The sequence below is a fragment of the Fistularia commersonii genome, chromosome 9, assembly GCF_037954325.1.
Source record: "Fistularia commersonii isolate RoL2024-O1a breed Wild chromosome 9, RoL_Fcom_v1.0, whole genome shotgun sequence".
In the NCBI taxonomy this organism is placed as follows: Eukaryota; Metazoa; Chordata; class Actinopteri; order Syngnathiformes; family Fistulariidae; genus Fistularia; species Fistularia commersonii.
In genome coordinates, this window is record NC_141292.1 from 9,206,187 (window position 1) to 9,223,881 (window position 17,695).

General features: G+C 42.4%; 1 protein-coding gene across 5 annotated transcripts in view; it reads left to right on the forward strand.

Moving 5' to 3' along the window:
- Positions 1 to 16,617, forward strand: part of LOC147231144 (netrin receptor UNC5D-like) — a 174,223-nt gene extending 157,606 nt beyond the window's left edge. For 3 of the 5 annotated variants that reach the window (XM_086152317.1, XM_086152319.1, XM_086152321.1), the window contains 6 exons: positions 1,797 to 1,968; positions 4,671 to 4,901; positions 10,301 to 10,450; positions 12,784 to 12,951; positions 13,188 to 13,366; positions 16,224 to 16,617. In XM_086152317.1, the coding sequence (XP_086008443.1) occupies positions 1,797 to 1,968; positions 4,671 to 4,901; positions 10,301 to 10,450; positions 12,784 to 12,951; positions 13,188 to 13,366; positions 16,224 to 16,410 (1,087 nt within the window). In that variant the 3' untranslated portion in view covers positions 16,411 to 16,617. The remainder of the gene's footprint in view (positions 1 to 1,796; positions 1,969 to 4,670; positions 4,902 to 10,300; positions 10,451 to 12,783; positions 12,952 to 13,187; positions 13,367 to 16,223) is intronic. The other 2 variants (XM_086152320.1, XM_086152318.1) reach the window with 2 other exon arrangements.
- The last annotated feature ends 1,078 nt before the right edge of the window (positions 16,618 to 17,695 follow it).

Genomic DNA, 17,695 nt, shown 5'->3' on the forward strand with positions numbered 1-17,695 from the left:
TTTTGGTCATTGTAACTGTTTCTAGTCCATACAACATCGCTGGTCTCACCACTGTCTTGTACATGTTTCCTTCCATTCTGGCAGGTAGTCTTCTATCACATAGTACCCCTGACACTTTTCTCCACCCAATCCAACCTGCTTGGACCCGTCTCTTCACCTCTTTTCCACACTCTCCGTTGCTCTGGACTGTTGACCCCAAGTACCTGAAATCCTCCAGCTTCTTGATCTCCACTCCCTGTAGCCTCACTGTTCCACCCGAGTTTGTCTCATTCACACACATATATTCCGTCTTGCTGCGACTAACTTTCATTCCTCTCCTTTCCAGAGCATACCTCCATCTCTCTAGATTTTCCTCTACCTGTTTTCTGCTCTCACAATGTCATCTGCAAACATCATAGTCCATGGACATATCTGTCTAACCTCATCTGACAGCCTGTCCATCACCATTGCGAACAAGAAGGCTCAGAGCTGATCCCTGATGGAGTCCCACCTCCAACTTGAACTTCTCTGTCACCCCTACAGCACACCGTGCCGCTGTCTCACAGCTAGCATACATGTCCTGCACCAGTTTAACATACTTCTCTGCCACTCCAGACTTCCTCATACAATACCAGAGCTCCTCTCTCGGCACCCTGTCATATACTTTTTCTAGGTCTACAAAAACAAGGTGTCAGGTGTCGCTCTGCTTTCCTATCCTGTATACCAAATCTGCCCATCACTTCTTCATCCCCTCTATTGCCTTTACTAACATGTTGAAGTCTGCACCAATAACCACTCTCTCATTTCTGGGAATATTTTGCATCACTTCATCTAACTCATTCCAGAACTTCTCCTTCTCCTCAAATTCACATCCCACCTGCGGGGCATAGCCACTAACAACACTGAGCATCACACCTTCAATTTCCAGTTTCAGACTCATAAGTCTATCCGACATTCTTTTCACCTCTAGGAAGTTCTTAACAAACTCCTCCTTCAAGATAACTCCTACTCCATTTCTCTTCTTGTCAGCACCATAATAGTACAACTTAAAGCCTGCTCCTAAGCTTCCAGCCTTACTACCTTTCCACCCGGTGTCCTGGACACACAGAACATCCACCTTCCTTCTCTGCATCATGTTGACCAACTCTCTACCTTTTCCTGTCATAGTCCAGATATTCAAAGTCCCTACTCTCAGTCCCAGGCTCTTTCCTTTCCTCCTCTCTCTCTGCTTCCGAACACGCACTCCTCCTCTTCTTCTAGTTCTTGTTCTTCGACCATCAGTAGCCCAATTTCCACTGGTACCCTGTAGGTAATCAGTACCAATGGCGGTTATTGTTAATCTGGTCCTCGACCGATCCGTCATGAGATGGTTATGGTTAACTCGCATGTTTGGTTTGGGCAAAAGTTTTACGCCGGATGCCCTTCCTGACGCAACCCTCTGCAGTTATCCGGGCTTGGGACCGGCTCAGGGCGACACTGCTCCGTGCCCCCCCAGCTTCGATAAGACTGAATATATCAGGGGGGAAAAATAATAGGCTATATTTTAAACAAAATGGTGGTGTTGGCAAGACAACAAAAAGAAAAACTACGCAATTTAATAAAACATTTGTTTAACTTGTTTTTTTAAGTTTCAAATTAAAACTTTTATTTTGTGGTCCAGTTGTTCAGGAGATTCCGATCTGTGTAAAATACTGTGCAGACAGTATTTTACCGTTACTGCTGACTGATTGTTTGATGTTTTGAAGATTGAAGTAGCCGACCTACTTTCATCCCATATGTTTAATAAGTGTGGGTATGTGTCCTCTGTGTATTTTCAGCCCCGTGCCCGATGATGGACCTGAGATCTTCTTGAGCCCCACAGTCACGTATGGCCCGACGGGCCTGGACCTGTCCTGTCCCATCGCCATGACCATTGCTCATTGTGCTGAAGTTGCTGCTGATAACTGGATTTTTCGGCTAAAGAGACAAACGCAAGACAACAAGTGGGAGGTGAGTCAACTTAGCTAAAACCTGGTGGTCCAATCCAGCGTGGGATGTACACAACATTTACCGGTACACCAGAATATTGGTACTGTCTGATAAACTGCACCGTTTTACACTGGAACTTCAGTACCTATGGAGCTATTTTCTGGGTTGCCAGCTCCGAATCATCATTTAACATGAAATTCAGCCTCTCAGGATCTACTCCGTGCTGTCACACTTCCAAAAAGCAATGTCAAACAAAATGCAAATGACTGCTATTAGTCACTGAAAGTGTCATTTCTTCCCCGGTTAAAATGGTGATGGTATTTTAAAGCGTCGCGCATTGCAAATTCACCACGGTCGTCTATCAGCTAGAACACTGATACTCCAAACGTAGGAAATGAACTGCAAATGCAGATCTCTGTGTTTTACACTTGAAAAGAAATTTAGCGGAAATTTGATGATGGCATACAAACACAAATGGATGTCATGCAGAAAAAGGGCAGACATTTATGAAAAAATAGTATCTATATTAAAAATATGTGTTTGGTCATAATAAAGCTACAGAAACCATTGGATAAGAGTAAATGAAGGATAGCAATTGACAGGCGGCTTGTCAGAGAGGCTATAGATACATTTGATTTGCTTTTAAGACCTACTACATGTGGCTTGTGAGTCAACAGAGAAATGTGTGCATGTGCATGTAGCTAAATATGGGTACATGGAATATGCATTAATTATCTATGTTATTCCTGAAAATGAAATTACGCAGTGATGACTTTCATAGAAATTGAAGTAATTCTTAAATCTTTGTTCATGAAAAAATAAACTGTTTGCAGCTTTAATTACATTTTGGAAATAAGGTATAGACACAAGAGCAATTGTGCTTTTCAAATGAAAGCGTCATGAAATATGATGACTAAAACAGACACAACTGCATTTCATCCGTGGCAAAAATCATTATTGAGCAATGATATCTCTTTTAGCTATTTTAGAAATTAAATAAAAATTGCATGAGCATAAAGATCTTTTAGCCAAAAAGAATTCAAAGCACCTTTTCCAGTCTGATATCTCAGCATGGGTTCAAAAGCTAAAAAATGACAGCTGTGCTTTTTAAACGATTTAATTGCTGCAAATGCGGCAAGGTGCTGTCTCCGAATATTGCTGTGACATCCCGTTTCTCAGATCCACCTCTCTCAGAGAGAGAGTGAGAGGGAGAAAAAAATGATATAACTTTTTACCGAGGAGCTACTTCACTGTCTGGAAAAGACACTCTTGGACATCAATCCAAACGCCCTCCATTCATTCCCTCATAGGAGTAGATAGACCTAAGTTGCTCTTTTAATGTTTAACTAACTTCATCCGAAAGCTCGGGAGCCCCCGGTGGAGAAGTGTGGCCCCGGAGCAAGCGTGACCTTGCAGGGCACCTGGCGCTGTCCTGGCCCGGCCCCATTCACACGCCGTGACATTCGTACAAATGTAATTTGCCGGCCGACGCGGCGCACAAAAGGAAACTATCAAAAGACCCTTCGCTGGTGGGAGCGAATGTCAGCGGAAAAGAGGAGAGGCTAACGCGAAAGATGCAGAGAAAGAGGAGAAGTAGTACAAAATGCAACGTCCTGACCCATCTTTTTCTCTGTCACAGTGGAATAATGAGCACTTTATCTCAGGGAGGATGATTACTCAAAACCTAATCTCAGGAATTAGTGATATAGCGAGAGATAGCGGTCCCTTCTCATCCTCGCTTTCTTCTCCCCTCCCCTCTTTTGTCTGCCTCTCAGCGTCATTCCTATTAAAGCTTGCACTTTTGTGCAGCTATAGCTCGGCTCCATCATTCCTCCCCAGCTGCCTGCGCGGATGAGCTATGTCATGGAGATCCTTCATGTCTGCCGCAGCCCTAATGGGGCAGGTTTAGGAAGCCATGGGCTTCTAAATTACCCCGCGTTGCTTTATACGCTCCAGCCGGACCGTATGCAGAGGGGAAGTCCGGGTCACAGTTCTATTCCAGAGGTGATTTAGGGAGGATTTACCACAAGATGAGGAGGAATTGGCCATCTGATAAAAGCGCTAATCCTTTTTGTCAGCTATACTGTATCCCCATCTGCTTTGTAAGATGTGTCATTATTCATTTGGCCTTCATTCCGCTTTCTACATTCCGCGCATGAACGAAGCCTCCCGCTTTCACTAGGCACGGTGTTTTAAAAACGTATTCCCAAGCAACAACGGGGTCCATTTTTTAACCACAAAAATGCAGAGTCATTTCAACCCTCATCTTGAATTCCTCTCTGTCTTTTCTTCCACAGGTAATAACAGATAATAGTCACATTTGCAACAAGTCGCTCGGCTTATATAAAACACCGGACGGTTTCCACCTTACACTTTTTGATGAGTAATTAAAAGCTTCTTTTTTATATCTGAACAGGGTCCTATAGCGGTAATTGAAATGTTAATAAACATGATTTCGCACTATTCATTGGATTCACAAAACTTTAAATTAAAAGGTATGGGCAGAACGACTCTGCAGCCTTGGCATATCATTACGTTAAACCAGAAAGTAACAGCTTACAAGTCAATGCCTGTTTCTTTTTTTTTTTTTCTTCGATGAATTAATGATCAGTGATCACTATTTTACATTTGTCTCCGTCTGCATTGAATACGGCTCCGCTTCGGGCCACTACGTATCAGGCCACGGTGAAAATCTCTCTCCTCATTGTGTTCCTTCATCCAAGGAGGTGATGTCCGTGGACGAGGAGAGCACATCCTGCTACTGTCTCCTGGAGGCGCGGAGGTGCCACGTGCTGCTGGAGCAACCGGGTCGCTACGTCCTGGTGGGAGAGCCGCTGAGTCAGGAGGCGTCCAAGCGCCTGAGGCTGGCAGTGTTCGGGAGTCCAGACACCAGCAATTCTCTGGGCTTCATCCTCAGGGTCTACTGTGTGGACGACACGCCCCATGCATTTCAGGTAGGAAGCGCAAACCCTACGCGTTTTTTTTTCTCGTACAGCCTTGCAATTTTTCGAAATTACCCTCATGTTTCAAAGCCCCGGACCTTCTAGACGAGTATTTTACACCATTTCTCACCGCCATCATCTTAAATCGATTATGCTTCATCCATTATGTGCGTAAAGAAGTGGATGATTCTCCCACGGCGGCGTCTCTCAATCACTGACGGGGGACGCAGTGCGATCTGTCACATTCTCATTTGCACACGAGGAAAATGGAGAGGGCTAAAAGCAATACGTGTACATTTACGACAATATTTACACTGCACGCATTTTTAATGAATGACGGCTTTGTCTCGTAACTGAGGTTATGTAAGAGAGTGAAATGAAGTGCGCCTTTCCTCGGTGCGCCGGGATATTTATTACAGTACAATTACAAAAGTATTTCACTTTAGGGGAGTTGAACCTCCGCTGGCTACAAATCATATTTTCTCTCATTGAGTTTGATTAAACATTACATCATACATCCTGTTTTAAGACAGAAAAATCATGTTAGTTTTACTCAGGATATTGCCTTATGGATAACAGGATACATCAAAAGCGTCAATTCCCACTCTGAATCCAAATTGGGAGGTAAATAAATAGCGAGAAGAGGAAAAGCCATATAAGGGTCTTCACAGGGCTTATGCAAAATTGATAAAATGTTGTTTCAGGTGGTGGTGGCGGCTGACACAATGGTCATCCATCACAGGCCTTTCCAAACCAAACATCCTCCCATTCCCAGTCCACCGGCACGTCGCCGATGCGCCTTCAGGACTTCCTGTTCTGAACCCGGCGTCCACATTTCCGCAGCGTTGCATCCGACCCCATAAATCTACACAGTGGCTGTCGATTTTAAGGAAAGCTTACAGGGGAATAGATATTGCAGATAAACCAGTTACTGTAAACCTGGTGGGGTCAAGGATGTTTTTCTAGAACGCTACTGCGCTAAGTAATCATAAAACTAGTCTTAAAAAGGCAACTCCGAAGCGAATTTGTTTTAAATGTCTTTTCTTGAAAGTGAAGTCTTTCAACATAATACTTTTCAGGCGTTTAAATGGTGAGCTAGGGGAGGAGGGGGTTTGCTGGATGAATTGCTGCGTGAGGTTTTTTTTTTCCTCATGTGATCCACTGAAGATCTTCCTTTTCAGCAACACTGCCACTGGGAGATGCTTGATGATTAGGAGCCAAAGAGGGACTTTTAATTAAAAACACAACAGCTGCTCCTAAGTTTCTTCCCGACCCTTTCCTGGTTTTAATTTTATTTGCTTATTGTTAATTAATTGCGTCATAGCACCGCGTCGCATGTGTCAAGTGCTTAAAGGCGGCGGGACGGCGGCGAGGAGGAGCACTCTGCGAAAATTCGGTTGTCAAAAAGCACACGTCGTGTTTTCGATGCCGCTGAAAAAGAACCGCGGGGTAAAAGTAATTTGCGCTGTATCTTAATTATACACACTAATCTCTTCTGAGGTGGCGCTCATAGTGGTTTCTTCCAACCACTGTTGTCCTGCCACTAGCCAAGCTTCACTTTTAGATTCTTCCAAGAGGAGAATTGCATGTGAACAAAGAGGAATTGGATGTCGGTGCTAAGAGCCAATTCACTCCCTCTCCCCATCAGTCAGACACGGTTATTTGTTCATTTGTTCTCCTTTGGTTGGCTTCTGTTTGTGCTTCATACGACAATTAATTTCCCCTGTGAGCTTAAAGCAGGAATCGATCAGGTTCAAGGCAGCCTGTACGCTTTGCATTTCCTTTCTCTGGCTGCTGTGTGACTGACGGAGCCAGAACCGCACGTGCACGAAGGACCCGCGGCCACACCTCTCTGCATTGCACACCACGCCAAACATCTAAATATGATCTTAAGACGCAACGTTACAAGGCAGGAACCAAACTGTCCCCTATTGACAAATGTTGCAGTTATTTATTTTCTCATGGGTTTTTTTTTTTTTTTTTTTGCCTTTGCGTACAATCAATATCCTGCAATAATTTGTCTACAAGGGACCCGATGGGGCTCAATCACAGCGGGTGTTTTGGAAACTTATAGGGCTAGCGTTTGGCCGGGGCCCTGTCTAAAACCAGAATTTGTGCTGCAAATGTATTTTTATGTGGACTTTATGGCCCGTGTAATCAATGACAAGTACTGCACCATCCAAGACTCTGCACGAGCCCAGACCCAGCCTGAAATACCAATGCATTGTTACACAAACACACAAATATAATCAAATACATAAAATGTAGGGCAAATTCAAGTTTTCTAATCCAATTTTAGAGAGTGTAATCTTCGTGGATAATGTTTGAGCTTTAAAGTCACATGGCCCCAGTAGGACTCCATGAATTTTTACTTGATCACATACAGATGATGAGTTTTTGAGCCAACTTTACTTTTAAACAACCGGTGTAAGTTTACATTGTCATCATAATGTAGTGCAAATGAATATCAATATGAATCAAATTAAAAAAGGAGCGTTGACTTTTATATTTTCTTTTTCTCATAACATTTGGGACACCCGGGAGGAACAGTGTTATGAATAATTGTTAATTTTTATTTAATTTTTCCCTGCTTTGCCTCTGCCTTTTATTTTTGTTTCAAGTTGAACTTTTTACATCATAATAGCCCAGGGAAAGTGAGGATTAAAAGAGTGCACAAACAACACGACAAAATAAAATGCCATTAAAAGTTGTTGTTTTTTTTTGCTCATGTTAATATTGATGTTAATTTGTTTGTATTTCTTATATTTCTTTTGATTTGTGTGTGTGTGCGCGCGTGCATGGGTGTGTAATAGTGTAATAAAATAGGAAAAAGGGCTTGAAGGGGTAAAGTACACCTTAAATCAAAAGAACATATTTCCCCTAAATTGCTTTTTATTTATGCATTCACTTTACGATTTGCCGTATTTCTGAGTCACAGAAATGTTGTAGAAACATCTGGGATGCAGTCAAACTAGATGGGCTTTGCTTTCTGTGTTCAAAACCAAACAAAACAAAACAAAGACGAAAGAGAGTTGAATAATTCAACACCAGTGTTCTCCTCTTGAAGTCGCGGCCCCCCAAGCAGCACAAGAAAAATGCCATCCGCTCCCACTGTACATCGGACAATGCTGGCATCTCCGAAGCCGATGTGTACAACATTTAAATGACAGCGTTGTTCTTTTAAATTATTAACTTTTCCCTCGGATTTAGTTCACGTCCAGCGGAGGAGCAGATAACGCGGCTGCTGATCTGCATTATTTCCACATGTAACGATATTATCATTCGATCCACGTCGCCATAAAACCCCGACACTCAGCACAGTTTCCTGGTTCCCATCTTTAAATAGTTTTTATGTCGTCTACAACCCAAAACCCACAGAGACCCCTTTGCTGCCATAAAAGAAAAGGGAGGAAAAAAGGCCCTTATAAGTGAAAAGCTCAAACTGGGAATGGTCTGTATCTTTATGTCTCTGGTCTGGCAGCCGCGTCGCCACAGGCATTTTGTTTCTGGTTTTGTCTGCCCTTCCTGTCCCCCTCAACACACACTATGTCAGTGCCCTCTTGAGTGAATTACTTCGAATCTGGTCCCCAAAGGTCAGTGTCACAGCGAATATGCAACTCATCTTTGGCCATTACTCGCTGATTTCCACGGTAATTGCGGCTATATTTCACAGAAACGTCAGAGAGCTTGAAGTGAGGAGTTGATGGCTTTTTTTTTATATCAGAAAGTTCAAAGGTCAACCCTCAATGACAAGTCACAACTTTCTGTTGAGATGCTTTATTGGACATTATTTAATACCATTCCCGGAAATACCCTGTGGGAGTATTTAGAGTTCAATGTCCCAAAAAAACACTTCAAATCTCATATTAAATTTCTTCAGATATGCGCTAATACATAGGAGTCTGGACCAATGTCACGGATGTGGAACAGAAAAGTCCCATCTGTCGGCCCCAGATGGAAAAAACAAAGTACAAGGCCTCACGTTCAACAACCTTAAATCCAAAACCGAGGAGTTCGGTGTGAATTTCAAATGAAGAAAGTCCGACAACGTTCGGAACAAAGACAAACTCAAAGGGACAAGGCCGAGAAATAAACTAGTGAATCCAGCGGAAACAAACAGAGAGGTAACAAAAGCAGGAATAGCAAATAGATGAAGTGACAACACAAAGGGTGCAGAAGAGAATAAAAAGACACAACAAAGGCTCATTATTCACTGGACACATTAGGGCAGGTCGAGTAATCACACAAACACACGGGCAGGAAAATCAAACACACAAAAAAGTAAAAGCAATGAGCCGAACCGACACTCCACGTCTGGAGCTTAAAACAAACCCAATTTCTGGTAGTTACAAAGAAACGTTTCAATTCATTCTTCTGTATGCTTCTGCATGCATCCTTGAGTACACCTGAACTATCATTAAACAACTACATTTTTCAATTGATCCATGTTTGACTGTATTTTTTTTTTTTTACCTTATTGCTTAATGATCAGTACAATGTGAGGATCCATGACAGCTCATTTCAATACAAAACAGTTATTGCAGCTATAGAAAATTAAAAAAAAGAAAAGAACAAGTGGCACTGTGGAACAGAAGTTAGGGATTCCACCTCACAGCGAGAAGTCCTCGGGATGGGGGGGGGGGCTCTCTGTGCGCAAAATATATCATAGTATAATATAATAATATAATAATATAATATAATATAATATAATATAATATATATAGTCCAAAATATATCCAGTAAGTCAATTGGAGACCCAAAGATGAACCCAAGATCCAAAATTGGCCAAATGTATGGATAAGAAAATGTGTGCATCCCACCTCCGTCCCCAGCCACCCCGAGTCCAAGATGGTGAAGGAATGAACCGGGAAGGGTTTTACATTTAACATCAGACAGTGGTTGAAAAATATAGAGTGAAATATTCAAGTCTTATCTTGACCACTAATGTTTGATTTTTCTTAAGTGTGGATTCTTCGGTCGTAGTCCGCCGACAGTCACGTGTTTGGCTTGAGACTACCGTTGACTCAGAGTTGAACCGCTGCAAGTTCAAATATCGACTGACCGCAAAACTGGTCACATCTATTACATGTTAAACACTCAGCTGTAGATCAAAACACCAGTATTGGATACTTGGTCTGGAATGAACACAGCATACGAATCTGAAAATGAAGCAGAGTCCTACTGTAGGTCAACACAGGACCATCTCCCATAATCCTAGCATTTACCTCTTTGGTGAATTCTTATCAAAATAGTCTTTATCAAGTATCAAGTAAACCATTGACTATTTTAAGCCTTTTCTAAATCTTCTGCCTGTCAAAGTGATCAATCTTACTTTCCTTTGCAACTCATTTAGCTGCTTAGCCAGCATCTCACCCCAACAATCTGCCCCCCTCCTTTCCTCCCTCTATCAGGAGGTTGCAGTCGGGGAGCACAGCAGGGGCGGACGGCTGCTGGAGGAGCCTAAGGTTATGCTGTTCAGGGGGAACATGTTCAGCCTCCAGGTTTCCATCCAGGACATCCCACAGTTACTCTGGAGCATCAAGCCTTTCACCACCTGCCAGGTAGGCCGTGCACGCTGCCAGTTTGTGGAACTCTGCATGCGGTGCAAGTGAATGCAAAGCAGCGAGCAGGTTTAGCGCTTGCATATCTTAACCGTGATTTAAACGGAGACCTGCTCCGTCACGGTCGCAGAAGAAACAGCGCACCTTCATCTTCTCACCATCATCTGTTCTCCCCACCGGTTTCCCTCTTTCTGATGGTCACATCAAAGCTAAAGGACAGCAGCAAGGGCACAGCAGGAGATCACCAAGGCTATCTATCTCAGCCACACACACACACACACACACACTAACAAAATTAATTATGACTGCAAGGCAGACACACACACACGCACACAAGCACACACAGAGATCTCGTACTTATCTTCCGAGGTGTCTATACGCTGTATTTTCTGCTCTGCCCTGTGATGTTTATCCCGCCACTGACATTCTATTAGCAGAATTATCCCACCATACTGCCTCCAGAATAATAACAAGATTCTCTCGGAGACAGAGGAGAAACTATCAGAGGGTCCTACGGGGGAGATGGCTGTAGGCTAACAACAAAAGATGTTCTTAGAAGTAGCCATCCACTTGTCTGATGGATCTGAAGAGCGGATGATTCATGCATTAAACTGAATTCCTAACCTGTTCCCCCTGCATCAGCTCCTTGCTTGCACATTATTTAGCAAAGTGTGACATATGCTCAAAGCCTTTATTTTATTTTGAAAAAAAAGTACAAAAATGTATTATTATTATTATTATTATTATATGACTAACGTTCATGTAAGTTATAATAGCCTGATTTCATAAACCTAAATAACTTGTATAAGGTGTCACCTGGAATGTGTTTGGATTGGTTCGGCTTTAAAATCTTAAAACGTCATTACATAATAACGTGTGCTCACATTTGTAATATTAATCAGCCTGATTAAATTTGTAGGATTACCTGGGTTGTAAAAGTCTTTCACTGCAGAATTTATGGGAAGAGACTTTGTTGTTTTTCCCAGGAAGTTGTAAATAAAATAATCGTATTTGATCTCCAAAGAATCAGCAGCATCACACAACCGCACTGGTTTCTTCTGAAAATGTTTTTTTTTTTTTTTTGCGACAATGAGGGGAAAAACTTGGAATTAACTCGTGAGACCCTCCTACCACGACACACACTCCATTGACCCAAACCTCTGACCCCCAACTCCCTTCATTTTTGGCTCGGCCTGATGAATGGTGGCGTAAGGGCGGTATCAAAAACAACTATTCCGGATGAACTATGTTCCGAATTAATGTTCAAATCAAAAGATAGAAATAAAAACCTGCTAAAGTTATTGGAATGTGCATTTTATGGCTTTGCACAGAGGCAGTTAACCGATACTTCAATTCATTGCATTAATGCTAAACACATTGCATCTGCATAGCACAGTGTTCATTTGTTTGTTTTCCGCTTTTGTTAAGATTGGTTAAGACTTTTTTTTTTCCAAGTGTTTAAAACCTTGTCTGTTTAAGTGTTTAAAAGATTTAAGGGTCCTCTCATGAGATCCCACTTGCATTTCAGCCAGTTGTACCATTTTTTCAAGTTCAAAACATAAAATATCACCGCGGGCTATGACTTTTTAATGAACACATGGAAAGAAACCAGACAAATGCATATTTAACAACCAGCTGAAGTAACCTTGAAAATGTACAATGTTAATTTGTAATTGACACTGGATGACACTACATTTTAGGTACCCTCGCTGAAGTTCTTGAGAGTCTCATAAGTGACCTGACTGATATTCAGCTTAGGACCAGAGTTAAAATGATAATAAAGTTCATAGCATAGCAAATCGCGGCTTTTATGTATATTAACACTGCCTTGACGCACAGCTGAGATCACGAAGATTGGCAATTGATGATAAATCCCAGGACTTAAATACCAATAACCTCGTAATCAAGCATCCTCTTGAATTGTCCTCTACTATGGACATGAAACAAGATGCACCCCGCCAGATGAGAAATAAATAAATATATAGTCAGCCCCGTAAACCAAATTAGAAATAGATACTTCAACTACTTGTAAAAGTATGTGTGTTCATATATGCTCCAGAGCTTTCAAATGACAAGATATATTTTCATCCTGGGGGCTTCGGTGCGGCACCTCTTGTTTTTCTGAAAGGTAACGTCCTTGATCCGGCAGCATCATTGATTGGCTAAAGAGGCCACTCATTTGGTCTTAATTAATCATGTCAACAGCCGAGTGGGTGGCAAAGCAGGATTCAAATAACAAATGTCTTTAGCTGAGACTTAATGAGTTTGTTGTCTCCCCCTGACTAATCCTTTTAATCGTTCTCCCCGTCCTCCCTCCGTGTCTCCTCGCTCAGCAGGAGTTCCCCTTCCCTCATGTGTGGGCCAGCAACCAGCGTCCCCTGCAGTGTGCCTTCTCCCTGGAGCGATACAGCCACTCTTCGTCCGAGCTCTCCTGTAAGATCAGCGTACGGCAGGTCAAAGGCGAAGAACAGATACTCCAGGTCTATACTTCGGTGGTGGAGGTGGGTAGAGCGCTGAAGATGATGCATGGGTAGGAATACAGTTTGCTAATAGGTTCGCTCAGCACGCCGAACAACTCTTGATTTGATTCAAGAGCCGGCGTAATGAGCCTCTCAGGGAACTTTTCCTGTATAAATTGCAAATTGTCCTGATAAGTCCTCGTCCTTGCATTTATGTTGGGGCTTAAAGCCGTAATATCAAGATCACTCTGACTCCTCTCTGTCTCGCCCGCCACTAGAACGAGAAGGGGGTAGTTCCCTTTTTCACTCAGTCGGACTGTACCATCGCCTCTCAGACGGGGTCGAGGGCCTTTAAAATTCCTCTTTCCATCCGTCAGAGAATCAGCGCTACATTTGACTCTACTAACGCCAGGGGGAAAGACTGGCAGCTCCTGGCTGAAAAGCTCCACATAGACAGGTACGAGTTCGAGGGTCAATTTTTCTCACGCTCTTAATATATAAGTTGAAATATTTCTGTGTCACCGATGTATAAAAGGAGTCTGAATGACACATATTTGGAATTTGCAAAATCAGATGAAAGTTATTCCTACCATAAATACATCAAATACAAAATAATGATTTTATACAAATTACATTTGAATATTTTTCTAAATATTCCATTGAAATTGTCTCATTTTTTTAATATAAATTTTTTATTTCATTTTTTGATCTTATTTTCTTGCTATTAACATTTTTCAAAGAGGTCAAAAAAATAGAATTTCTTTCTTCATATATCTATTTTGACATGCAAAAATATTTGTCAAAATAATAATCAATTGGTTTTTGAGAAAAAAAAAAATCCACATTTACAAATATCCTGCAGTCTTTCAAATTATGAATTCCAGAATGTGTTGATTCACAGGTTTAACCAGAGGGAGCGGGATGTTTCGTGCTTGACTGTGGAGTCCATTTGTTTTCCACATCGTACTAGTTTCTGCCGATTATTGGAGCGGGTTCGGCTTCCGAAAACACTGTGTGATGTCAGATTTCATGCCTGTAGCTCGGCTGCCTCTTTGAAAGCAGATCTGCTGACACACAGAGGAAACTTCCACTTTGATCAGGGAGCATGAAAAAAAAAGCCTTGCACAAATATCATCCCGTACAGGGAAGCTCAAAACATTCAAATATAGGGACAAGGAAAGAAAACTCACATTTTTTTTGACTGGAGGGGGATTTAAGTATCATTTGGTTATTATAATATCAAAAATGACACAAAAGCAGAAATGCTCTTGCATCTCAACTATATGAACCACGTCCCCTACTTCGAATACTATTTTTAATCTGGAATTTAAGCGCTGTGTCAGCCCTAATTTCTATCCACAACCAGCCTCCTGTAACATGCCACACCACTGATTCCATTATAGATTTGCAAACACACGCACATGCTGGCAGGACGGAGGGAAGGCGAGATGTATCTTTAGCGCGGTCATAACTGCAGACGGGGTGCCATGTTCTGCAGGAACCCAGAGGAAGGTCTTACACCACTGTCAGATAGGCCTCTGGCCAAAAAGAAGAAATAAAAAAAAGGTGTTCGTGTTAACACTGCTCATTAGCAGCATATCTGCGTGCAGCCAAGCCTCCAACTACAGCTAAGCTCTCTAGAGATGGTGCTGGGTCGGTGCTCGCGTAGGCTGTGCTTGGTTTCAACTGTTTGGAAACGGCTAACCTCTTATTTTTGCTCGGGTATACAAGTGAATAATTGAGCGCTCAGCGCCGTGAAAGCTGTCATCGGTGTGCGGTTAGTTCCACCAAGTAGGAAGTGAAAGAGAGTCTCCTCTCTGTCTGGTAACCTGGAGAGACGTGAGAGGGAAGCGTCAACTAAGCAGCTACGTGGTCGAGGACCTCCAGTCAAAGTCAGTTTGAAAGCAAATATCCGCCGAGGAAGAATGACGGCGGATTTTGTCGCCCTCGCGACCCAATCACACACGCCGGGGGGATGCAATGGGAATGTTTCGGCCTGGTTAAGCTGATTTTTGTAATTATTTCTCTGTATGATTGGGGACGATCCAGTGCAGAGGGCGAGAGGGACGTTGAGGAGTTTTGCCCAAAAACAAACTCGGGAGATCCCAAGATAATGAAACAGCGTACCCTGTTGGATGGTCGCTGTAACAACCACAGTGGAGGAATATTTGTTTTAATGAGTTCTTGCCTGGGGCTTGTGTCGAAAGCACAAACTGAATCTAAATATTACTTTATTCATAATTTTCCCGTTCTGTTTATCAAAGACTCTGAACTAACCACATCTATCTGTCTCTTGAAAAATCGCACATTGCTTTCTCCTGTCTGCTCTGTTTTGAAATGAATGCATTCGATTTCTGCAGAGATTCACGCACATCATACGAATGCTTATTTTTTTAACAAAGCACAAATGGATTGCAGATGTGCAGTCCAGTGCAATCCAGTGTCTTGACGATGCTCGGTACTTCCTTTGGGATTTTCACATGAATTCCTCGTCATTTTTGACATTTTTTTTTTTTTGCCAAATGTCAGGTAATTTGATGCAATTATTTCACCCATTTTTACTTTCTTGAATATGGACTGTTATAGGGACTCTCGGGTCATTTTCTCGGAAAGCGTTGCCACCGAACGCGCTTTCATTTTTCACCGTCATCGCATGACTTATAAATGTGTCCGGTTTTCTACCGATTTTTCATCGTTCCGGCTTGTCATAGCAGTGTAACTACCAGTGTAATTAATCAAATAAAGTGTCTATTTACCACAGCCCCATGTCAGAGTGCCCGCTATGAAAAGAACCTTGTATTTCCAGCTGTGTGCTCCATTTATGACGCAAAGATTTTTTTTCACCTTCATTTCCAATAAGGTGCATAATACATTTCATTATTCCGTATATTTTCAGTCCCGTGACTCTTTATTGTGCTTTTTAACTTGTTGTCAAAAACAATACCTCCGCCTCCGAGCGGACGTATTGACTTTTTTTCATCCAATGTTATTCCGGACAGCTTAAAATCACATCAGGGAAATACGCATTTCTTTTTGCTTTTAAAATGTTACTCAACAGGCACTTAAAATTCTTCAAAGCTTGCTTTGAGCAGCTGTTTGTTTGTAAATGCTTTTAAATGGTGTATTTGAAAACAACGGGGGATGGGGGGGGCGTTGGTTTTATTGTAGCCCAAGGAAATACAGCTGCCCTTTCCATCAGTCTGGACATTTTTTTTCGTCCTGTCATAAAATGTGAGACGGTCCTAGTGTACAATAGACTAGTTATTACCTTGTAATAAACATTAAAATGACGCTGTTTTCCTTGGCCCCGACAGGAACCTTTGCTACTTTGCATGTCAGGAGAGTCCGTCGGCGGTGATCCTGAGTCTGTGGGAAGCTCAGCACCAGGACTCGGGGGATCTGGACTCTCTGGCCAGCGCTCTTGAAGAAATCGGTAAGGTCCAGTCTCCCAGGAGTGCCAGCAAAGAGGAGCGGGACTCTGAATTCACTAAACTTCGGTAGGATTGGACAAACGTAGATCGAATCATGCTGAGCTTGCGATGCATTAACACCGGTGATTGGGATGCGGGCCTGTGACGTGGAGGAGGTTTGAGGTGGACGGCAAGAAGCTCACTTTTGGACTGTTACTGAAAGAGCGCCTTTGGTCAACCAAACGATGGGATGCTGGGGGAAAAAAAAAAGTGGAAAGAGGTGTGGACCTTTTTACACCTATCATTGATTGTGAATCGATGACACCGGTTTGATAGACTACCTGAGGATAACTCTTCATTGGATGAAGGACGTTTCAGAGACTGACAGTCGGGGTTGGTGTTGTGGACTTTTTTACGGCAGGATGCGCTTGCACTTGCCCTCAAACAGTCCTTTTGAGCCGTCAGCACATTTGGTGTAACATCATCTGATGGTCGTTTGATTTCTACGCCTCGATTCTTTTCTTCATAGTGTCGATAATGTTAAAAACTAGATGAAAACCGGACCTCTGGAGAGCACCGTCAGAGATAACGAGTCTATAAACGAATTTGATTGTGAAAAAGAAATCTGATATTCTCCACATGCTATAAACTAAATGAATGGATGTGTCCCAGCATCATTTATCACAGGGTTTTGCTGTGTTGCATTGGTTTTGATCATATGGATATCAATCAATACCAGGGTGCTCCCAAATGAAAACGCAAGAACGTCAGGTACTGCGGAGGACCGTGTCCATTTCGGCATCAAACAACCTTTGCGTTCACCTTGGAAAAGGCAAAGAGAAAGGAGAAAAAGATCCATAACTGCTCAATGCTTCGACTCGTGGCTCTTTTTGTAGGAAAATGATTGTGTCATAAGTGATTTCGTAGCTGACTGAGGTTGCACATTCAGCAAGTAGGGATCCAGTCTGCTATGACTAAGTGACTAAATGATTAAATAATTTGTGATTTTGGATTGGGTCTGTCAAAGCGGGGCCTTGCCGAAGCTGCTTGGGAGAGAGTACCTAGACGTCATTTTGCGGATATAACTAACCTAGGCAACTCTCACTCAGCTTCCTTGGTTTTTCGTCTCCCACACGGAGCCAGTCGTCCACTTCAGCAAAGATTCCCCCCCGATCAGTGACATCACCTGTCACTAAATTTAATAAAGTGACTTTGTGTTGAACTCTGTGTTGACTTGCTCTTTTCATCAGCGATTAGATTAAAAAACTTAAAAAAAAAAAAGGCCCTGTACTGTACACTGGTGAAGTCAGCCATAGTAAGCCTCCAAATGTGCTTTTCAGAAAAGAGATGAAACAGAGGCCCGTACAAAGTCCAAT